Source organism: Cinclus cinclus, chromosome 22 (genome assembly GCF_963662255.1).
Source record: "Cinclus cinclus chromosome 22, bCinCin1.1, whole genome shotgun sequence".
Taxonomy (NCBI): Eukaryota; Metazoa; Chordata; class Aves; order Passeriformes; family Cinclidae; genus Cinclus; species Cinclus cinclus.
The window spans coordinates 10,821,076-10,838,572 of NC_085067.1; the positions used below are offsets into that span (position 1 = coordinate 10,821,076).

General features: G+C 55.6%; 2 protein-coding genes across 2 annotated transcripts; one reads left to right on the top strand and one right to left on the bottom strand.

Annotated features, from left to right (window-relative positions):
* Positions 1–737: 737 nt before the first annotated feature.
* LOC134052523 (nuclear envelope pore membrane protein POM 121C-like) lies at positions 738–10,030 on the top strand (the record flags this gene model as incomplete). The annotated part of the gene is made up of 11 exons (XM_062507011.1): positions 738–757; positions 2,380–2,460; positions 2,742–2,913; positions 3,853–3,944; positions 4,695–4,765; positions 5,469–5,593; positions 5,997–6,099; positions 6,321–6,491; positions 6,813–8,510; positions 9,354–9,482; positions 9,695–10,030. Coding segments are annotated over 11 exons (2,757 nt in total), but the record flags the coding sequence as incomplete, so codon positions are not given.
* A 2,194-nt stretch (positions 10,031–12,224) lies between these two features.
* On the bottom strand, positions 12,225–15,587 carry NSUN5 (NOP2/Sun RNA methyltransferase 5). Its single transcript, XM_062506909.1, has 10 exons — positions 15,495–15,587; positions 15,252–15,374; positions 14,951–15,125; positions 14,763–14,871; positions 14,366–14,504; positions 13,969–14,084; positions 13,457–13,635; positions 13,172–13,376; positions 12,948–13,100; positions 12,225–12,782 (listed from the first exon to the last, which is right to left on the bottom strand). The coding sequence occupies exons 1-10, from the start codon at positions 15,585–15,587 to the stop codon at positions 12,677–12,679; spliced, it is 1,398 nt and encodes a 465-aa protein (XP_062362893.1). The 3' UTR covers positions 12,225–12,676.
* Between the last annotated feature and the right edge of the window lie 1,910 nt (positions 15,588–17,497).

Here is a 17,497-nt window from a genome sequence, read left to right on the forward strand (position 1 = left end):
TGTGTCCTCCCTTCTGTGCGAAGATCAGACTGGAGAGCCCAGCCTGTCTCACACTTCGCTCTGCTCTGTTCCACAGTCTAGAGCAGCTGGTCTCGCCTCTGACCTTCCCGGCCACCAGCAGCCCTGACCCGTGCGCGAAGGAGACTGTGCTGAATGCCATCAGGGAGAGCAGGAAAAGGGCTGTGGAGGAAGAGGAGGAGGAGGACCAGACTTTTGGCAACGATCAGGAGAGCAAAAGAAGGTAAAAAGGGAGCAGTTTAAGTTGCAGACAGCATGTTGAGAAGGTCACAGATGGGATTCTTGCTCCAGAGGTTACAAACGGGATGTGTCTCAGGCCCCATGAGATCTGGAGTCAGGGCTGGAAAAGTACTGTGAGAAGTGAACTGCAGAGAGGAAGCACACCCCATCACTCAGCCCTTGGTGCTGCATCTAAAAGTCCTCCTTTGCAGTCAAAGGAATGTTGTTTAGGTGTGGGTCCAGTGTGTTCCCTTGCCTGGCTGGGATGTGTTTTGGGAAGCCTGGGTGAAAAGTGGCTTGTCTCCTCCCAGGGGTTTGCAGACTGGGAAAGCATGGTGGGAAATGTTGGTATCTGCTGTGGGCTGTGTCCTTCTGTCAGCCCTGGCCTACCAGGAGAGATGGGATTACGTGGTGGAAGCATTGCACTTGGAGACCTCCAAGCACTCCCCTTGTGAGCTGATCTAGTAGAAGGAGGTGAAACAAGAGAGCAAGTGAGACTCTGCTGCTTTTGTTACTCAAGGTCAGCAACTTCCATCCCTGCATTTGAAGGAGGGAGGGTGCTGTGTTTTTGCCAGTGTCCTAGGAAGGACAAGGAATAAATCCTGAGAGCTGTGGTTTGCCAGAGCCTTTCCAGCCACCCAGCCACAGCACTGCCTTGCTATCCCACCCTCCTGCTTTTCCTAGAATAACAGGATGATTTGGGTTGGAAGGGATCTTAATAAAGCTCATCCAGTGCCACCCCTTGCCATGGGCAGGGACATCCTCCGCTAGACCAGGTTGCTCCAAGCCCTGTCCAGCCTGGCCTTGAACCCTTCCAGGGACGAGGGCAGCCACAGTTTCTTTGTAAACCTGTGCCAGGGCCTCACCACTCTCAGAGGGAAGAATTTTTTCTGTATATCCAACCTAAACTATCCTGTTTTCAATTTAAAGCCTTTCTCCCTTGTCCTATCTCTGCACTTCTTAATGCAGTCCTTCTCCAGTTTCCTTGCAGGCTCCTTCAGATCCTCAAAGGCTGCTGGGGTTTCCACACAACCTTCTCTGCTTCAGGCTGAACAGCCCCTGATGTCTCAGCCTGTTTCCATAGGGAAGGTGCTCCAGTCCCCTTAACGAAATTTGTAGCGTTTTTCTGGACTTGCCCCAGCAATTCCTTTGTCCTTCCTAGTTGTGTCCATGGGGGCTCTTCTATCTGGGTTGGGATGGGGAGTTGAGGCACTGCTTGGGCGGTGCCTGGGGCATTGTCCTGCACCAGGGCTGCTGCTGGAGGTGGCCCAGGGAGCAGAGCAGTATAAAGCAGGGCACACCATCCTCCTCCAGCACTGAATTCCCATCTCTGAATGCTTGACTCATTGGATCTGAACCCCATAAGAGCTAATCAGGACAACAGAATAGGTACACAGGCAGGATCAGCTCTGGGTATTTTTCTTCAAACTGGTTTCTAATATGCCATTGCACAGTTTTAACTACAAAAGCCAATTTTGAAGTCATTAATATCTGGCAACCCTGAGGAATGCATTTAGATAGAAAAGTCCATGTTCTTGGTGGACAGGAAGGAGCTGTGTCAGCTGGAGAGTGTGGAATTGCCTGTGCCTTGGGGTCAGCATGCTCTGAGCTTGAGGGGAGTGCCTGGCCAAGTGACAGGCCTGTCCTACACCTCCAGCTCCCCTTTACAACAGGGTGTCTTTTGTAGTTTTGACACTTCAGATCCTCATGAAATCATAGTGGGAATGGGAATTCACTTTTTGACTTGAACTGTCCAAGGCACTGCTTAGGAAGAGCTCAGATCTGTTCAGAAAGGCTCAGCAGCTCACTTCTGGAAGTATTTTGGCTTAGAGTAATGGATTTAAGCAAAGGGGTTTTTTGTTTGTTTAGAGGCTTTTTGCTTGGTTTTTTGTTTGCATGTTTTGTTTTGTTTTTTACACCATACTACTGCACCAACAGGCAGCTGGAGGAGCTCCTGGGGTTTGGGGTGAGAGTCAGTGAGTACAGGCCCACAGGAAGAGAAAATCTGCAGCAGGGTGTGGATGGGGGAAAGCTCTGTCCTAGGTATTGAGTACCAGGAAGAAAGCCAGGTTTGATTTCTCTCTGGGTGCTTAGCCTGCCTTTCCCCAGGCTGGAAGAGGCTTTCACACTCTATTCCCACAGGCGTCACGACAGCAGTGGAAGTGGGCAGTCAGCATTTGAGCCACTGGTAGCCAATGGTGCCCCTGCTTCTCTCATACCTAAGTAAGTGTCCAGTGGGCCAAAAGCAACTCTTGGGGTGGGAGGGAGCAAATGTGTGTGGGATCTGGAAAAGAGGGGTTTGGGTTTTGCTTGCAGAGCCTGGCTTTAGGGCAGAGCAGGAGAGGCTGTGGTTGTGCCTTTGGTCTGTCACCCTGTGACAGTAGGGCTGTGCTGTTGCTGAGGGTTGTTTCCAAGCAGGATTGCCTTCTTCCACCTGCCCTGCATGGAGAGGATGGGTGGGCAAGAGCTGATGGGGAGCTCATCAAGCCTTCATTTCCCTCCAGGCCAGGCTCTCTGAAGAGGGGCCTCATCTCACAGTGCCCAGATGACTGCTCCAACAAGAGGTCTCGCACCTCCTCCATGAGCTCCCTCAACAACACCTACGCTGGTGGGATCCCCACCTCCATTCGCAATGCTATTGCCAGCTCCTACAGCTCCAGCCGGGGCCTCACACAGGTAGGGACACTGTAGCTTGGCATTCTTTTGGGATCACCCATGTAAGCCCAGCTCTGGGCTTGTGAGGAGACACTGGTGTGGCTGGGTGCCTGGACCCAGTGTGGCTCAGCATGGCTGTCTCACCACCCTGGGGTTCAGGTGAACTGTGGGCCATGGGCCAAGCAGCAATTATCTGCTTTTTGGAGGAGTCCTAGGCTGAGCTGTAGTGCTGCTTTTACACCAAACGAAGAATGAGACTGTTTTCCCCTTTGTTCTTCTTGGCCAGTCTAATAGACTGGATAGATCCAGGTGAAGGAAAATAAAATAGTTTTGCTGTGCTGACATCTTTTCAGCTAGAGTCAGCAATGTGGGAGCCATGTGTTCCCTTCTGACCCAGGTACCACTTGCTGACTGCAGTGGAGCAATGCTTCTGGCCTGGCTGGGCTTGCAGATGGGACACATAGCCATGGCTTCTGGAGCTCTGTCTGTTTGGGGAAAGGTTTGCTCCAGGCAGTGGGAGGGAGAGGTTTGCTGGGGCTGCAGAGAGTCTGACCTTTGCATTGGGATCCATCTGCTTTGAACTCCTGGCAAGGAGGTGCTGGCTCCTGTCAGAGCAGCCCCACACACAAGGTTGTCTAAAGCTGTTGGGTTGCCTCTGCCTGTGTCACACAAAGGCAAGAACAGCAGTGTTCTCCCTCCCTGTGCTCAGCCAGGGCAGTAAAGGCACTGAAGTCTACTTGTTCCTCATGTGGGTTCAGCTTAGGGTGGCCAGACTTTGTGCTTCCTAAAATGTGGAGGGGAGTTCCTTCCTTAAAGAAAGCAGGAGAAGCTCTGAACTCATTGGACTCAACAGCCATGGTCCTGGGCAATGGGGCTTAGTGTGGGTGAGCAAGGAGGAAGGGGGCTGTGCTCTCTGCCAGACCCATGCCAAGTTACTGCTGGTATCTCTCTGCATTCCAGCTGTTGAAGAGAAGTGGTGTGAGCATGTCCCCTCTGTCCAGCCCAGCGTCCTCCCGCCCCCAGACACCAGAGTGGCCTCTCAAGAAAGCCAGGTAATCAGCCAGTCACCTAGCAAGTGCCTGCTTGCTGATGGCCAGCCAGCAAGAGAGCAATCCTTCCCAGCCATCTTAGCATGTAAGTCCCACTTTCCACTGGAGCTGGGACAGTCCAGGCCCCTCTGCTAGACATAATGATGTAGAAACCCACTTGTGTCAACTGGCCTCCCTGTCACCTTGTTATGCTGTAGTGTGTCCAATCTATGTCATCCCTGGACCGCTCCCAAGCTAGGTCAGAGATTTGAGAGCACAGGTTGCCGCAGTAGTGGTGGTGCCTGGTGGCATTGGCATGGCCTGGGTTGCCAGATCGTTGGGAAGAGACAGGCCCTGATTTTTGCCATCTCAAAGTCAATTCCCAGGATCTGTATTTTTGTGCATGCCTTGGAGCACAGCCTGTGTTCTCTTTCCTGAGTCAGAGGAGCCTGAGCTTATGTCAGAACTAAAACTGACACAACCACCTGGGTGGGCCCCACCTGTGAGGGGCAGTGATTCCCATCTGAGACCCCCAGCTATCTTCCTGAGACTGACTCATCTTGTGGAGGGTGCACAGGCTCAGCCAAGGTGGAGCAGGAAGTAACTGCTCTGCCTGAAGCTGGGCAAAGCTTTTGTCTTGAGATCTGTTTGCAGGAGGCCAATAAACACACCAGGGATGCTCGTGCAAGTCATCAGCTTGTTGAGTCTCATCCTGCTCCCTGGGGACAGGGCTGAGCCCAGGGTTGACCCTAACTGTCCCTCTTGCTTACACAGGGAAGAGGAATCACATCGTTCCAACACTTCCACCCCAGTGAAATCAGACAAGGAGCTGCAGACAGAGAAGGGTAAGTGTAGGTGTACCCTGATGGTGCACCCACGTCACTGGTGCAAGCAAGAGAGCAGGACAGGAGGACAGCTGATGGCTACAGTGGGATTGGCTTGAGGGGTCACATGCAAACTTGGCATGTGCTGGTCCCAAGGCAGTGGCACATCTGCTGGCCTCAGTGACTGCCCTAGTGGGATTTCCAAGTGATAAACGGGTGCTGACAGTGTTGGGGTGCTGGCAGATGGCTGGGAGCTGGCTTGCAAGGGGGAACTCCAGCTCCCAACCCAGCATGGGTCAGGTGTCACCCTTGATCCACAGCCTGCTGTTGCATGAGTAGCACTCTGACCAAATTTCAGTCTGAGTTTATTCCAATGTTTCCTCAGCTAAAACAGAGAGGAAATCCTCTGTGCCTATGGCAATGGGCCCCATGATAAAGTTCCAGCTGTGACATGTAGTTTGGGTAGGCAGTTTTGGCACCATCCTTGGAGCTAGGAAGGAGCCACTGCCCCACAGAGCCCTGCCAGAGCCTTATGTCACAGACCTCCTGTGTGTGAAGCTGCCTCTTCCATGGGCGTCACAACCTCATCATCAGCTTCACACTGTGTCCCTGGTTCTGGCCTCTGAGCAGGGCCACCCAGAGCAGGGTCAGAAGGGACAGCCCCATCAATGCAACCAAATAACCTCTCTGCCCAGAGCTTGGCCTGACTTGTTTCCTTCTGTAGTGGTGGAGTCACCGGTGTGGAAGAAGCAGGATTCCTTGAGCCCGCCGTCTGCACTGGGGAGCAGTGGGAAGCGCAAACGGAAGATCCCGTTGCTGTCATCTCTTCGTGGGGACCAGCTGGTGCTGGTACGTCACTGTCTCACAGCCCCTTTGGCCCCGTTCTGGCAATAGAATGCGCTCACTGCAATTTCTGCAGGGCTGGGGGCACACTGACCTGCCTGCCCTCAGGAAGGAGGCCCCGTCCTTGGCCGAGTGGGAAGTGACGCTCTCCCCAGCCCCAATGTCTAGTGGGCTGTACGTGGTTGTGCTGCCTGCTGCCAGACCAGGTAATGGCCTGGGAAAGGCCTGCTGTGCCCTCAGTGCCACGTCGGGGGCCCACCAGAGTTGGGGACTGGAGCTCTGTGGTCACTGCAGCAGGATCACCACCTGCTTGATAGGGCTCGCCGCAGCCAGTCGCCAACACACCTTCACAGAGGCTCTGCCCGCTTCCCTGGGAAGGAACTAAGCTGCTGCCGCTCTCTCTTGGCAGCCCCCGCCACCTCAGCTGGGCTACTCCATCACCTCAGAGGACCTGGATGCAGAGAAGAAGGCAGTACTGCAGTGGTTCAACAGTGTCTTGGAGGATAGGGCTGGTAAGGATGGGCTGGAAATGTGGAGGGGTAGGAAGATGCTTGGTTCTTGGGGTGCTCCTAATGCCTTGCAGCTGAGAAGATCTCATGCCTTATGGTGATGGGTGAGGTTGCCCAGGTCTGTAGGGTGGTAGGTGCAGTTCCCCTGCCTGCTGGGAAGTTCTGCTAAAGGTTTGTTCGTTACAGCCAGTTGTGGGTTCTGAGATCTTGCTGTTTCCCTGTAGATGCAGTCCCCAGCACCACTGCAGCGACAATGCCTGTGTCCAAGCCGTTGGTGTTTGCTGTGACCTCTCCTGTGCCTATGCCTGCTTCCACAGCTCCTGCTCCAGCCAACTCCTCACTCCTGGACAGCCTGAAGAAGATGCAGGGCAGCCAGGCTTTATCCATAGCACCAGGTGATGATGATGAGGAGAGTCAGCACAGTGGAATGCCAGCAGAGTTGGGCAGGTGCAGCAGGAACTCCTCATTGCCTCTATGTGAGGCAGATGACAAAACCCTCTGTTCAAATGCTCTGCTGGCAGCAGGGCTAGCAGGCAGGGCTTGAGGGGACACCTTTGGGGATGCTGAGCCACTGATCCTGCTGGAGGCTCTGGTAACTGTGGAGGGTGTGATGGGAGCTCCGGCAGCCTTTGCAGCAATGGGTGGGTACCTGGCAGAGGGGTGGGCTTCTGAAGGTGCCACCTTGTCTGTAAATAAGCTCTCTTCCCCCTTTCCAGACTCCACTGGAAGTGCAACAGCATCCCAACCACCTCCATCATCTGCACAGCCATCTGCTCCTGCTGTGTCATTGGAGTCGAGCTCTCTGCCTGCCATCTCTGCTGACACCAAGCCTGTGCCTGTGTTGAGCACACCTGGCCCCAGTGCTCCCCCTGCCCTGGCAGAGCAACCGCTCAGCAGCCTGGCACCTCCTGTGTTCACTGAGCTGGGCCAGACCCCCAGCAAGCCGCCCTCTTTCCCAAAGCCAAGCGCCCTGTTTGGGATGCTGAACACTGCTCCAGCCAGCCAACCAGCACTGACAGCAGCCTCTGCTGCTCCCTCTGCATCCACTGCTGTGCCCACCACAGCCACTGCCATGCCCACCACAACCCCCATCTTCAAACCCATCTTTGGTGCTGTGCCAAAGAGTGAGAATGCAGCAGTCTGCACGGCTGTCATTTCCACCACAGCCACCGTGTCTACAAGCTCAGATCCTGCCTCAACGTCCTCCACATCCTCAATATTCAAGCCCATCTTTGGCAGCATTGCCACAGCTTCATCTCCAGCAAAAGTCTCTCCTTTCACCTTCAAACCTGCTATACAGCCAGCCTCAGAGCCACCAACTGCCTCCACAGCTACTCTGGCAGGATTCACAGGTCTTCCCAGTATCATCTTCACCACGGCAGCAACAACTGCCACCACCCAGAGTTCCTCCACAGATGCCACCATTAAACCCGTCTTCAGCTTTGGACTGAACTCGCCTGCTTCCACTGGCCCTGCCCCCAGTGTGACTGTCACTGCTGCCACCTCCACCAGCACAACACAGCCCTTTCTGTTCGGGGGCCTTGCCAGCTCTGTTCCCAGCACAGAAGCCAGCTTTGCCACCTCAGGGCCTATGTTCCAGTTCGGGAAGCCACCTCCAGCTACAGTCACTGCCACGACCAGTGTCCCAGGAGACCCTGCCTTTGGTCAGGTACCTACAAACTCAACAGCTGTTGCCACCACTGTGGGCTTTAGCATATTTGGGAGCACTACACTAACCTCCTCTGCCCCAGCCACCACCGCTCAAGCGCCGCTGACATTCGGCTCCTCCATTTCAGCTTTTGGCAGCTTTTCAGCCAGCACAAAGCTACCACCACCATACCCAGGCACTGAGAGCCAACTCACCTTCAGCGCTGGGGCTGCTGAGAGCCAGGTGCCTGCCAGCAAGCCTGCTGCTGGCCCCATCAGCTTCACCCCCTCATTCAGTTTTGGAGCCCCCCCAGCACAGTCAGTGGCTCAGGCAGCATTTGGCAGTGGTGCCCAGCCAGCTTTTGGCACAACCAGTGCCCAGGGCTCCTTTGGCACCAGCAGCACCCAGGCAGCTTTTGGGACCACCACCTCAGTGTTCTCTTTTGGAACAGCCACCTCTACCACATCCAGCTTTGGTGCCACCACCCAGACTACAAGCAGCAGCACCAGTGCCACTGTCTTTGGTACCACCCCATCTCCATTCACTTTCGGGGCCACCACCAGCACCTTTGGTATGGGTACGCCGGGCCTCAGCAGTGGGTCTCCAGCTGTGGCCTTCAGCTTTGGGACTGGACAGGGTGGGGCAGCCCCAGCAGCAACACCCTTTGGCTCATCTCTGTCGCAGAGTGCCCTGGGAGCACAGGGCCAGAGCACACCCTTTGCCTTCACCATGACCAGCACTCCCAACAGCAAGCCTGCATTTGGAGGTAAGTCATCATGGAATCATGGAATGGGTCATGTTGGAAAGGGACCTTAAAGGTCATGTTGATCCACCCCCTTGCCTAGGGCAGAGAGACCTTCCACTAGACCAGATTACTCAAAGCCCTGTCCAGCATGGCCTTGAACATTTCCAGGATGAGGTGAGGGCAGACAGGCCATCTTGAGGGTCTAGAGTTGGGCAGTAGTATTCCTGATGGACCTTGCCAAGGTTCCAGAGTCCACAGCCCTGATGAGGCCAGTGCTCCTGCTATGCAGAACCTTGCCATGTAAAGGGAAGGCAGTCCCATCACTCTCTCTAAGAATTCTGGCCCTCTGGGGAAGGGAATCCCTAAACTCTGCTCATTGGCCCCTCTGAAGGCACCAGCTCTCCAACTCTGCCCATCCAAGTGTCCCGCAGGAGCCACAATCATCCAAGTCCTTAGCAGCCACCTGGAACACCTTAGCAAGCTGGAATGCTGCCACCCAGCAGCTGCTATCACTTCGTGCTTGCTCTCAGGGTTTCCCTACCACTTCAGATCCTTGCTGGTTATTCCCAGCTCCCATGGAACTGAAACCCACATAGTGAGCAACTCCTTGATCTAGAAAGGCCAAGGTCTTTGTTCCTCCCTGGCAAATTCTCCTATGCAGCCCTGCTGTTCAGAGAGCCCAGGGATTATCCAGAGAGTGTAACTTTTGCATTAAAAGGGGTTTTCAGGAGCAGAGGCTGGTTCTGGGGGATGGACTGTGCTGCTTCAGCCCCCAGAGAGCATCCTGGGCCTCCTCTGGGTGCCACTGGCTCCCAAAATCTCTCCTTTGCCAACCCTGGCCCACAGTGACCTGTTGCTTTCCAGGAGCTCCAGTGCCTACCTTTGGGCAGGGCACACCTGTCCCTGGAGCTGTGGGCAGTGGGAGCAGCACCCTTTCCTTCAGGACACCCAGCACTCCTGCCTCGAACTTCGGAGGGGTCGGCACTTCCTTTGGTAAGGAGGGGGTTGGTGCTCCAGTGTTGGGGAGTTCTTGGGTCATGATGTCCCCTTGGGCTGGGGACAGTGGTAAGGCCAGGTATGCTCTGGGAGATGGCTCAGGTGGTACCTGCTGGACTTTGGGGGATGCCAAGCCTTGTGTTCCTCGCAGGGTGAGGATCACACTGATCCCAAAGCTACAGAGACCTGAGAAACCTTTCTGCTTCCAGGTTCATCCACTCCCACCTTCTCCATCGGGGCAGGATCCAAGATGGGCACTCGACAACGGCTACAGGCACGGAGACAGCACACCCGCAAAAAGTAACCGTAGTGCTGCTGGGCTCTGCTGGCCCACGTGGGGGGGGACTCTGTCCTGGAGCTGTCCCTGTGGTGGGACCAGGCCCCATCCCTGACACCCACCAGAGACCATGCTGGGACAGGATAAACCAAACTCTTGTTACTTGAACAGTTCCAGAGCCAAGTCTGGACAAATCTCTGTACATATTCACAATGTTCTTTCCCTCAATTTATTTTGCCTTGTTTAATAACATGTACATTTCTCCCCATTTGCTTGTAGCTGTTTCTGTGTCCCTTCCCAGCCCTCGGCCAGCCCCAAGGCGGTGTTTCATTCAGAGCCTGGCTGGCAGCATGCTGTGGTTCCGAGCTGCTGTCAGATACTGTCTTCACCAGGCCCTGAAATCTTTCCCATTGTTCATCCCATGGCCGGTGAACACGATCACATGCCTGCAGGCAGGGCGGGTTCCAGCCTGGCTCTGTTTGGTGCTGCAGGTGATTGGCATGGGTGCAGCTGGGTGACAACCCTTGCTGAGACCTAATATCCTGCTACCTCCAGCTGAGGACATGCCATGTCCAGCCCGGGACCTGGGCTGGGGGCAGAGTGAGGATGGGGGTCCCCCCACCCCTCTCCTATCTCTGCTACGCCGTGGGGCTGTGGGCTGCCCCCACCCTACTCCCTAGTTCTGCTTTATCCATGCTCCTGTTCCTGCACTCACTGAATCGAGTTTGGAGGAAGAACTGAACCGTGTGTGTGGCGGCATGTTGGTTATGCCGGATTTGCTGTTTGGAGTTTCTTTTTGGGGGGCACTAGTCCTTGGGGGGAGATGTGCCCCAGCTAATTGGGTGTTTACAGTAGCATCACTGCGTGGCTGCTCATGCTGGGGAGTAGTCCCTTCCATGTCTGTGACTGAAAGGCAGCTAGGACAGGGGGTTCCAACTGTGGCAGTCTCTCCTCTCCCTTTCCCTCTCTCTTGGTACCTCTTCTGCACTTCAGGGGGCTCTGGAATTTCTGCGACCAATTGCTGACAGAAAGAGTCCAGAGCAGATGCATTCTCCCTCCCATCCCAAAGTGAAGTTGTTTTTCATTTTTCAGCTCATCTCCATCCCAGTGGGTTTTACTAGTTCCTAGGAACTGTGGTGCTGCCTCCCCTGTCCCCATCCAGCCAGGAATGGGGATCCTACCTTTTTTTGGAGCTTCTGTGGGAAGAGACTGCCAGAGCTGGGGGTCACCAAAGAGCCACCCTCTGCCCTTTCCCTGGTGAGGGATGGGCACTCCATTCCCAGGAATGCTTTGCTGCCAGGTTTTTACTCTCTGAGCCGTGTGAGTGTGTGTGTTTTCTGAGGTCTAAATTTAAAAATTTAAAAAAAAATCACAACTATTTAAACATTTTTTAACAAAATAAAAAAATTATTTTTATATTTATGATAAATCACCTTCAAATTCCTTCAAGCTTGGTTCAGTGAAGTTGCCTGCCCGCCCACAGCTGTTAGTGTTTAGCTGTTCCCACTCTGGCTGTGCCTGAGGAAATGCATTGTGCTGGGAAAGGCAGCTACATCCTACAGGCTCAGCCACGCTCCCTCCCACTGTACATCATCCCCTTCGTTTTCAGTGTGATGTGTATGTGGCTGTGACTAAGCCTTTTTAAGTTTTTTGATTATTTCTCTGAGGGTGAGGAGCAGGAGCTCTCATATTATGGAGTGGAGTGCCAGGGTCAAGGCGTCTCTCCCAGCAGAAAGTGCAGGTGCTGAGCTCTGTGTGGTACAGAGGGGACACAGTCCCATAGTAAGGGGACATAGAGGGACCTGTAGGTGCTGGTGGGAATGTTCTGGCTGTCACCCACCACCATGGCTGAGGGTGCAGTGGGCCAAGAGCAGCCAGGCTGGGAAAATGTATCCTTGAGGTTGGAGGAAGCAGATGGCAAGGGGCTAGTGCCTGCCAAGACTGACCCTGTGTGTCCCTGCCTCTGCCCCAGGCCAGGAAAGCACCCACTCCCCATCCTCAAGGGGCCAGTGTTTGGCCAGGTCAGCTCTGACAACATGGGGATGAGCTGGGACAAGGTTGAGGGCACCCTGGCTCTGGGTCCTGCCCCCTAAGTACCCCCCCCATATACTCCCATACACCCATAAAGAGCCTGGCTATCCCTTCCCTGCCACACAGGCCTTGCTGGGAGAGCCCCTTGTGCCTGGGGGGAGGCTAGGTTGTAATTGACTGAAGACTTGGATCATTCCTGGTGTGGCTGATGAGGATTTTGGTGTGAATGTGCAATTTTTGTTTCGTTGCTTATGTCCCTGGTTTAAAGTAAAATTACTGTGTTCATATGGCTGGGTGAGTGTGTGATTACTGGGCCTGGGATTCCCAGGGCAGGGTGGTGCTGGTGGGGTTTCAGGTGCAGCACCTTCTGACTCAAGGATCCTTGTTCCCCTAGTTCCAAGACAGGTCCAGGGACAGAATTATTATTTCAATTTTTCCCCCACTTTGCCTGTACTATGAGCAGTGGCAATTTCAGGGCAGGACTGCACAAACACACTAGAAAAGACAGTGAAGAAACTTTTAATGTGCTTCATTCCTACATTGAAATGCTTTTTCAAAGCTCTACATCAGGCTGGCTGTTGGAATTTTTGGGGTGGGGACTTGATAAACCACCCTTAATCCAGCTGGAGGACCTCAGGACTGCAGGGTGCAGAGTGGGGATTGCCTTGGGGTCAAACCTGGGGCCGGGGCTGGCTGCAAGGGGCAGCCCTGGGTGAGCAGTTGCCCCTTCCTGGCACCAGGGTGGTCCCAATGTTGGCACCGAGTCCCCAGTGTTACAGAATTCTTACTATGGCTGCAGTTGGCACAGAGCTTGACTTGTGTTTGGACCAGTATGTGTTCCCCACAAGGCCCATCTGCAGGGGTTTGTCCAGAAAATGTTGTTTCACTCTGTCACCTGCTGCTTTTTTTTCCTCCTCTTTCTGGGAGCTGCACCTGGCTCCGTTCCCTCTCCTGGTTGTGGGTTCTCCTTGGCTGCTGCAGGCAGGGAGCTGTGGACAAGAGCAAAACAGCCTGAGCCACACTTGACAGTGCCAGAGTTCCTGCCCTCTGCTCCCACAGCCACATCCCCTCACACCTTCCCCAGGGTGCCGAGTGTTGACCTTGGCCATGGCGCACCCCAGAGGCAGCTGGAGTCCCCCAGAGCCCCCTCTCACCTGGGGGCAGCAGCCCCTTCCTTGCATCGCTCCAGCACAGCCACAAAGAAGCCATGGGTGAGGGTCTCTGCGGGGGAAGCACGGAGGCAGCTCTCTGCTCCAGAGAAGGCAGCAAGTCCTCGGCAGGGCCACGATGGGAAGGCAGTCACCAACCTGCAGCATGGAGAAGGGGTCAGCACCAAACCCTGCTCTACAGTCCTCCAGGTTCCCTGAGCCACATCCACCTGAAGGCCGAGCCCCACTTCTGCAGCACAGCCTGCACCACATCCTCGTTCTCCTCCTGGTGTAGGGAGCAGGTGGAGTAGACCAGGCGCTGGAGAGCTGGAAAGCTCAGGGCGTGGCTGAGGACCCGACGCTGGAAGCCAGCCAGGGCCTGCAAGCGTTCAGCACTCGAGGTCGCCTCTTCCCCTGGCCCCCGGGTCACCATCCCTGTGGGACAGGAGCCGTCACCTGGGGTTTGCACACCCACAGCCCGGCTCCAGGTGAGCAGCTGGAGCCTCACACATTACCAGAGCCACTGCAGGATGGGTCGAGAAGGATGTGGGTCACCCTGCTGTATTTGGTGTCTCCAGGGTCCACGGTCAGGAAGTCCTGCTGGGCCAGCTGGCAGCCAGTGACCCCTGCCCGTGTCAGCAGCGTGTTCATGGTGGCCACACGCTTGGGGTCCACATCAAAGGCAAAGATCTGTCTGAAGGCAGAGCCCAGCACACAAGAGAAGCTGTGAACAGACCACCTGGCTCCCAGGAACACTCTAATACTAGGCAGGGAGACCTTGAGAGCTGCTTCCCCTCTGGCAGGGTTATGGAACAGGGCCAGGGGCTGGGAGTGAAGACATGTGTGACTTCATGTGCCCTCACTCAGGTCCTTCCAGTGGCCCAGAACTGTCAGAGCCACCAGCTCACCTGAGTTGGTGTCAGGTTGCAGCTCCTCCTGCCACCTTTCTTGTGCTCTCTGTGGGCTCGGGGGAAACCAGGGCCACCTCCCCTCTTCCCTTCACCCCTGCACACAACCCTGCCCTCACCCCTTGTTCTTCAGGATGGCAGCAAGGTGGCTTGTCTTGTTTCCAGGGGCAGCACAGGCATCGATGACATGGGAGCCAGCAACAGGGCCAAGGAGGAAGGCAGGAAGGCAGCTGGCCTGCAAGAGGGCAAAGACCAACAGAGGAGTGGGCAGAAACACCTGGCCCCTCCTTGGGCATGGCTGATGCTGTGGGGTCACAAGGACCACCATGACACAGGACCAAGGCCACCAACACTCCATCAACAGCCTTGCCCAACCCACAGCCTCCTGCTCCTCCCCAGCTCCCACAGGGGTTTTATACCCCAGGATTTCATCCTGAACCCACAAACAATGGAAGCAAAGGCCCATGGGAGCCCCCACAGCTTTTGCTTAGATTTAAACGCTGCTGCAAGCCTCACCTTGTCCTGCAGAATTATGTGTCCTGAAGTATACAGCAGGTTGTCATGGAGGTCTGTCTGCGAAGGGAAAACCAACAGCTCCGGGAGATGCAGATCCAACAAGAATTGTTTTCCAGAGAGGGCCTTCAGCTCCTCCACACTGCCCATGAGACACAGGGAGCATATATTCATTCAAAGTCCTAATCCAAGTGCTCACAGCAGAGCCCAGGCTGAGAAACCCCTTCATCCCACAGCTCCTCTCCAGCTCCAGGCAGCACCCAAATAGGCAGCATCTAAGTGTGAGGAGTGATGGAGACCCCAACCACTCTGAGCACCAAGTTCAGCAACTCTTCAGACCTCAACCCATGCCACTTGCTGACATTCTGGGAAAGGTGGGATAGCAGAAAGAAATACTCACCTGGCTGCCTTGCCCAGGTAGGCATATCCCTGGCGCTTGAAGAAGTTGATCACATCCTCCACACAAGTCTTCAGGGTGTTGACCCGGACGTAACGTGGTACCTGGGAGGCTGCAGGGGCCGGACAGGTCAGACACAGTCCCCCCACTGCTCCCAACACAGGGCGCCCACCCAGCCCGAGCCCACTCACCTGCGGTGCTTACCGCCTTCTCTGGGGCCAGCAGGTCCTCGTTGCGGCTCACCTTGTGCCGGACCTTCATGCGGGCCAGCTCGGCCTCCAGCCGCGCCCGGTGCCGCCGGGCCAGCGCCTTCCACCGGCCCCCGCACTTCAGCCCCTTGCCGAAGAGTAGATCATACACCAGGACCTGCAGGGAGGGGACGAGATGAGCCCGGTCCCGCTGCCCAAGCCACCGCGGCTCCAAGGGCACCGTGGCTCCGGGACACCGCAGTCCCGCGACACCGCGGCCCAGGGATTCCCTGGATGCCCGTACCTTCGCCAGCTGCGGCGCCAGCTTCTTCTCGGCCCGCAGCAGCGCGGCTCCATCCAGCAGCTTCTCCAGCACCGAGGCGTAGCGGACGGTCTCGGACACCAGCGCGTACAGCTGCCGGACACGCTGCAGCGGAGCAGGCAGCAATGAGCGTCACAAGGCCTGCGCCGGGCTCCGGGGCACCTCCCGCCCTCCCGGGAGTGATTCTCCTCGGCCGCCCCACACCCCCGTTCCCTCCGGGCGCACCGGGAAGCCGCTGTTGTACACGAGGCTCTTGAGGCCGCCCTCACCGCGCTCCAGCCCCGCCAGCACCGCGGCCGCCGCGCTGTACAGCGCCATGTGCGCCCCGCGCCGCTTCCGCCGGGGCCTCCGGGGCCACAGGGGGCGAGCGCGGCGCCGCTCTTGGCTCGGTGGCCGGAGCAGAGCGGGCGGAGGGCACGGGGCGGAGCGGGCACCGTGCGGGCGGAAGGACCAAGGTCACCCCGGCTACACCGTCATCGCAGTGGCCGCGGCCAACCCAGTCGTCTCGGTCGCCCTCATCACCCTGGTTACCCCGGCCATCCCAGCCGCCTCTATCACCCCGGTGACGCTGGTCACCAGCCCCGGGCACCCCATCTGGTCCCTTAATGTTGAAGCGCATTGACATTACTACTGATTGTTAGACTCTGTGATACCCTGTGTGTGACGGGTTGGCAGGGATTTGTTGCAGGCCGTGGTGGTGTTCATGCTGCATTCAAACAGAGCCAAGGATGCCCAGCCCTGGAAAGAGGGGTCTGCTCCGGGAAAGGGATCTGCTCTGAGAAAGAGGGATCTGCTCTGGGAACTTCAGAGCTGTATATGCAGGGTAAAGGATACCCCAGCACAGCCGCTATAAGACATGGACATGGCTTTGAAACTGTCCCTGAACCATCTGGTGCAATGGATCAGTCACTCCAGCATGACCTGCTCCAGGGACACCTGGATCCAGGGACAGGTGAGAGCTGCTTTCCAGGGTCTGAAGGGTTAGCAGTGGGTGCTGGGAATCAGTCATCTTCTACCTGAACAATCAAACGGTGTAAAAATCTTATCCTAGTGACAGGATCTGAGGGAAGAGCTGGTGCTGTCACTGTCGGGGAAGGTTTAGTTTTGTATCAGGGAAAGGCTCTTCCCGCAGAGGGTGCTGGGGCACTGACCAAGCTCCCCAGGGAATGCTCACAGCCCCAAGGCTACCAGAGCTCCAGCAGCATTTGTACAACGCTCTCAGGCACTAGGTGGTGTAATAAAAACAACATAAGAATTGTTCATTAAAATAAAAGGACTACCAGGAGTTCAATAAAATAACAGAAAATAGAACCGGATTTGAGGGCACAAATTGTGCACCCGTAGCCCACAAGAATGTCTTGATACAATTAGTTTTAGCTGAGCTAGTTAACCATACTTAAGTATCCATCGTTCAATGTGTAAAAAGGATCTACTGATTAGGCAGAGGTTCATAGGTCAAGATACGGCTGCAAGGAAGAGGAGTCTTCTTCATTCCAACGACCACCGGAGGGCAAAGTACGACCCCTATCAACAGGCAGTGCCAGCGCAGACACGATTGCAAAAGGGACACGTACACCAGAAACAAGGGGTATAAAACCCAAAGGACTGAGAGAGGAAAGTGCGCGCCGTTGGTGGAGTGCTAACTCCCGGCCACCCAGCGCTGCTTTTGCTTGTTACCGCTTGCTTAATAAATTCCACTTGTTGATGTACAATTGGCTCTGAGTCAGTGTGTGTGACGAACATTTATAACAAATTTGGTGCCGTGACTCGGATAAGGGCAACCCGGTGGGAGACCTCCACCAGGGAGGTGCCCCGCTTTTAGCAGCCTTGGTGCTGCGTCCACCCTCCTGGACCCTTACCGACGAACCCTAAATTGGTAACAAGCAAAGGAAAACCGGTAACCCCATAATCTTTGTGCACGAAGCCCCGGGCGAAGACGCAGGAAGCGTAAGTATATTTGGGAATCCGCTCGGTTGGGGTTGGGTATCCCAGGACACAGCAAATGAGACGCCCGGTGTGGGTGAAGTGAGTGCAGACCTCTGAGTAGTGTGGTTCCCAAATTCCGCGAGGGAGTGGGCCACAAAAAGAGGGAAACGTGTGTGTGAGTGTTTGTTGGTGTTCTGGAAGATGGGACCGGGGAAAAGCAAGCCCTCTGATCCCATGGGTAAGGGGACCCCAGTAAAGCTCCCCCAGATACCCCCTGACAGTCCATTAGGGATAATGATTAA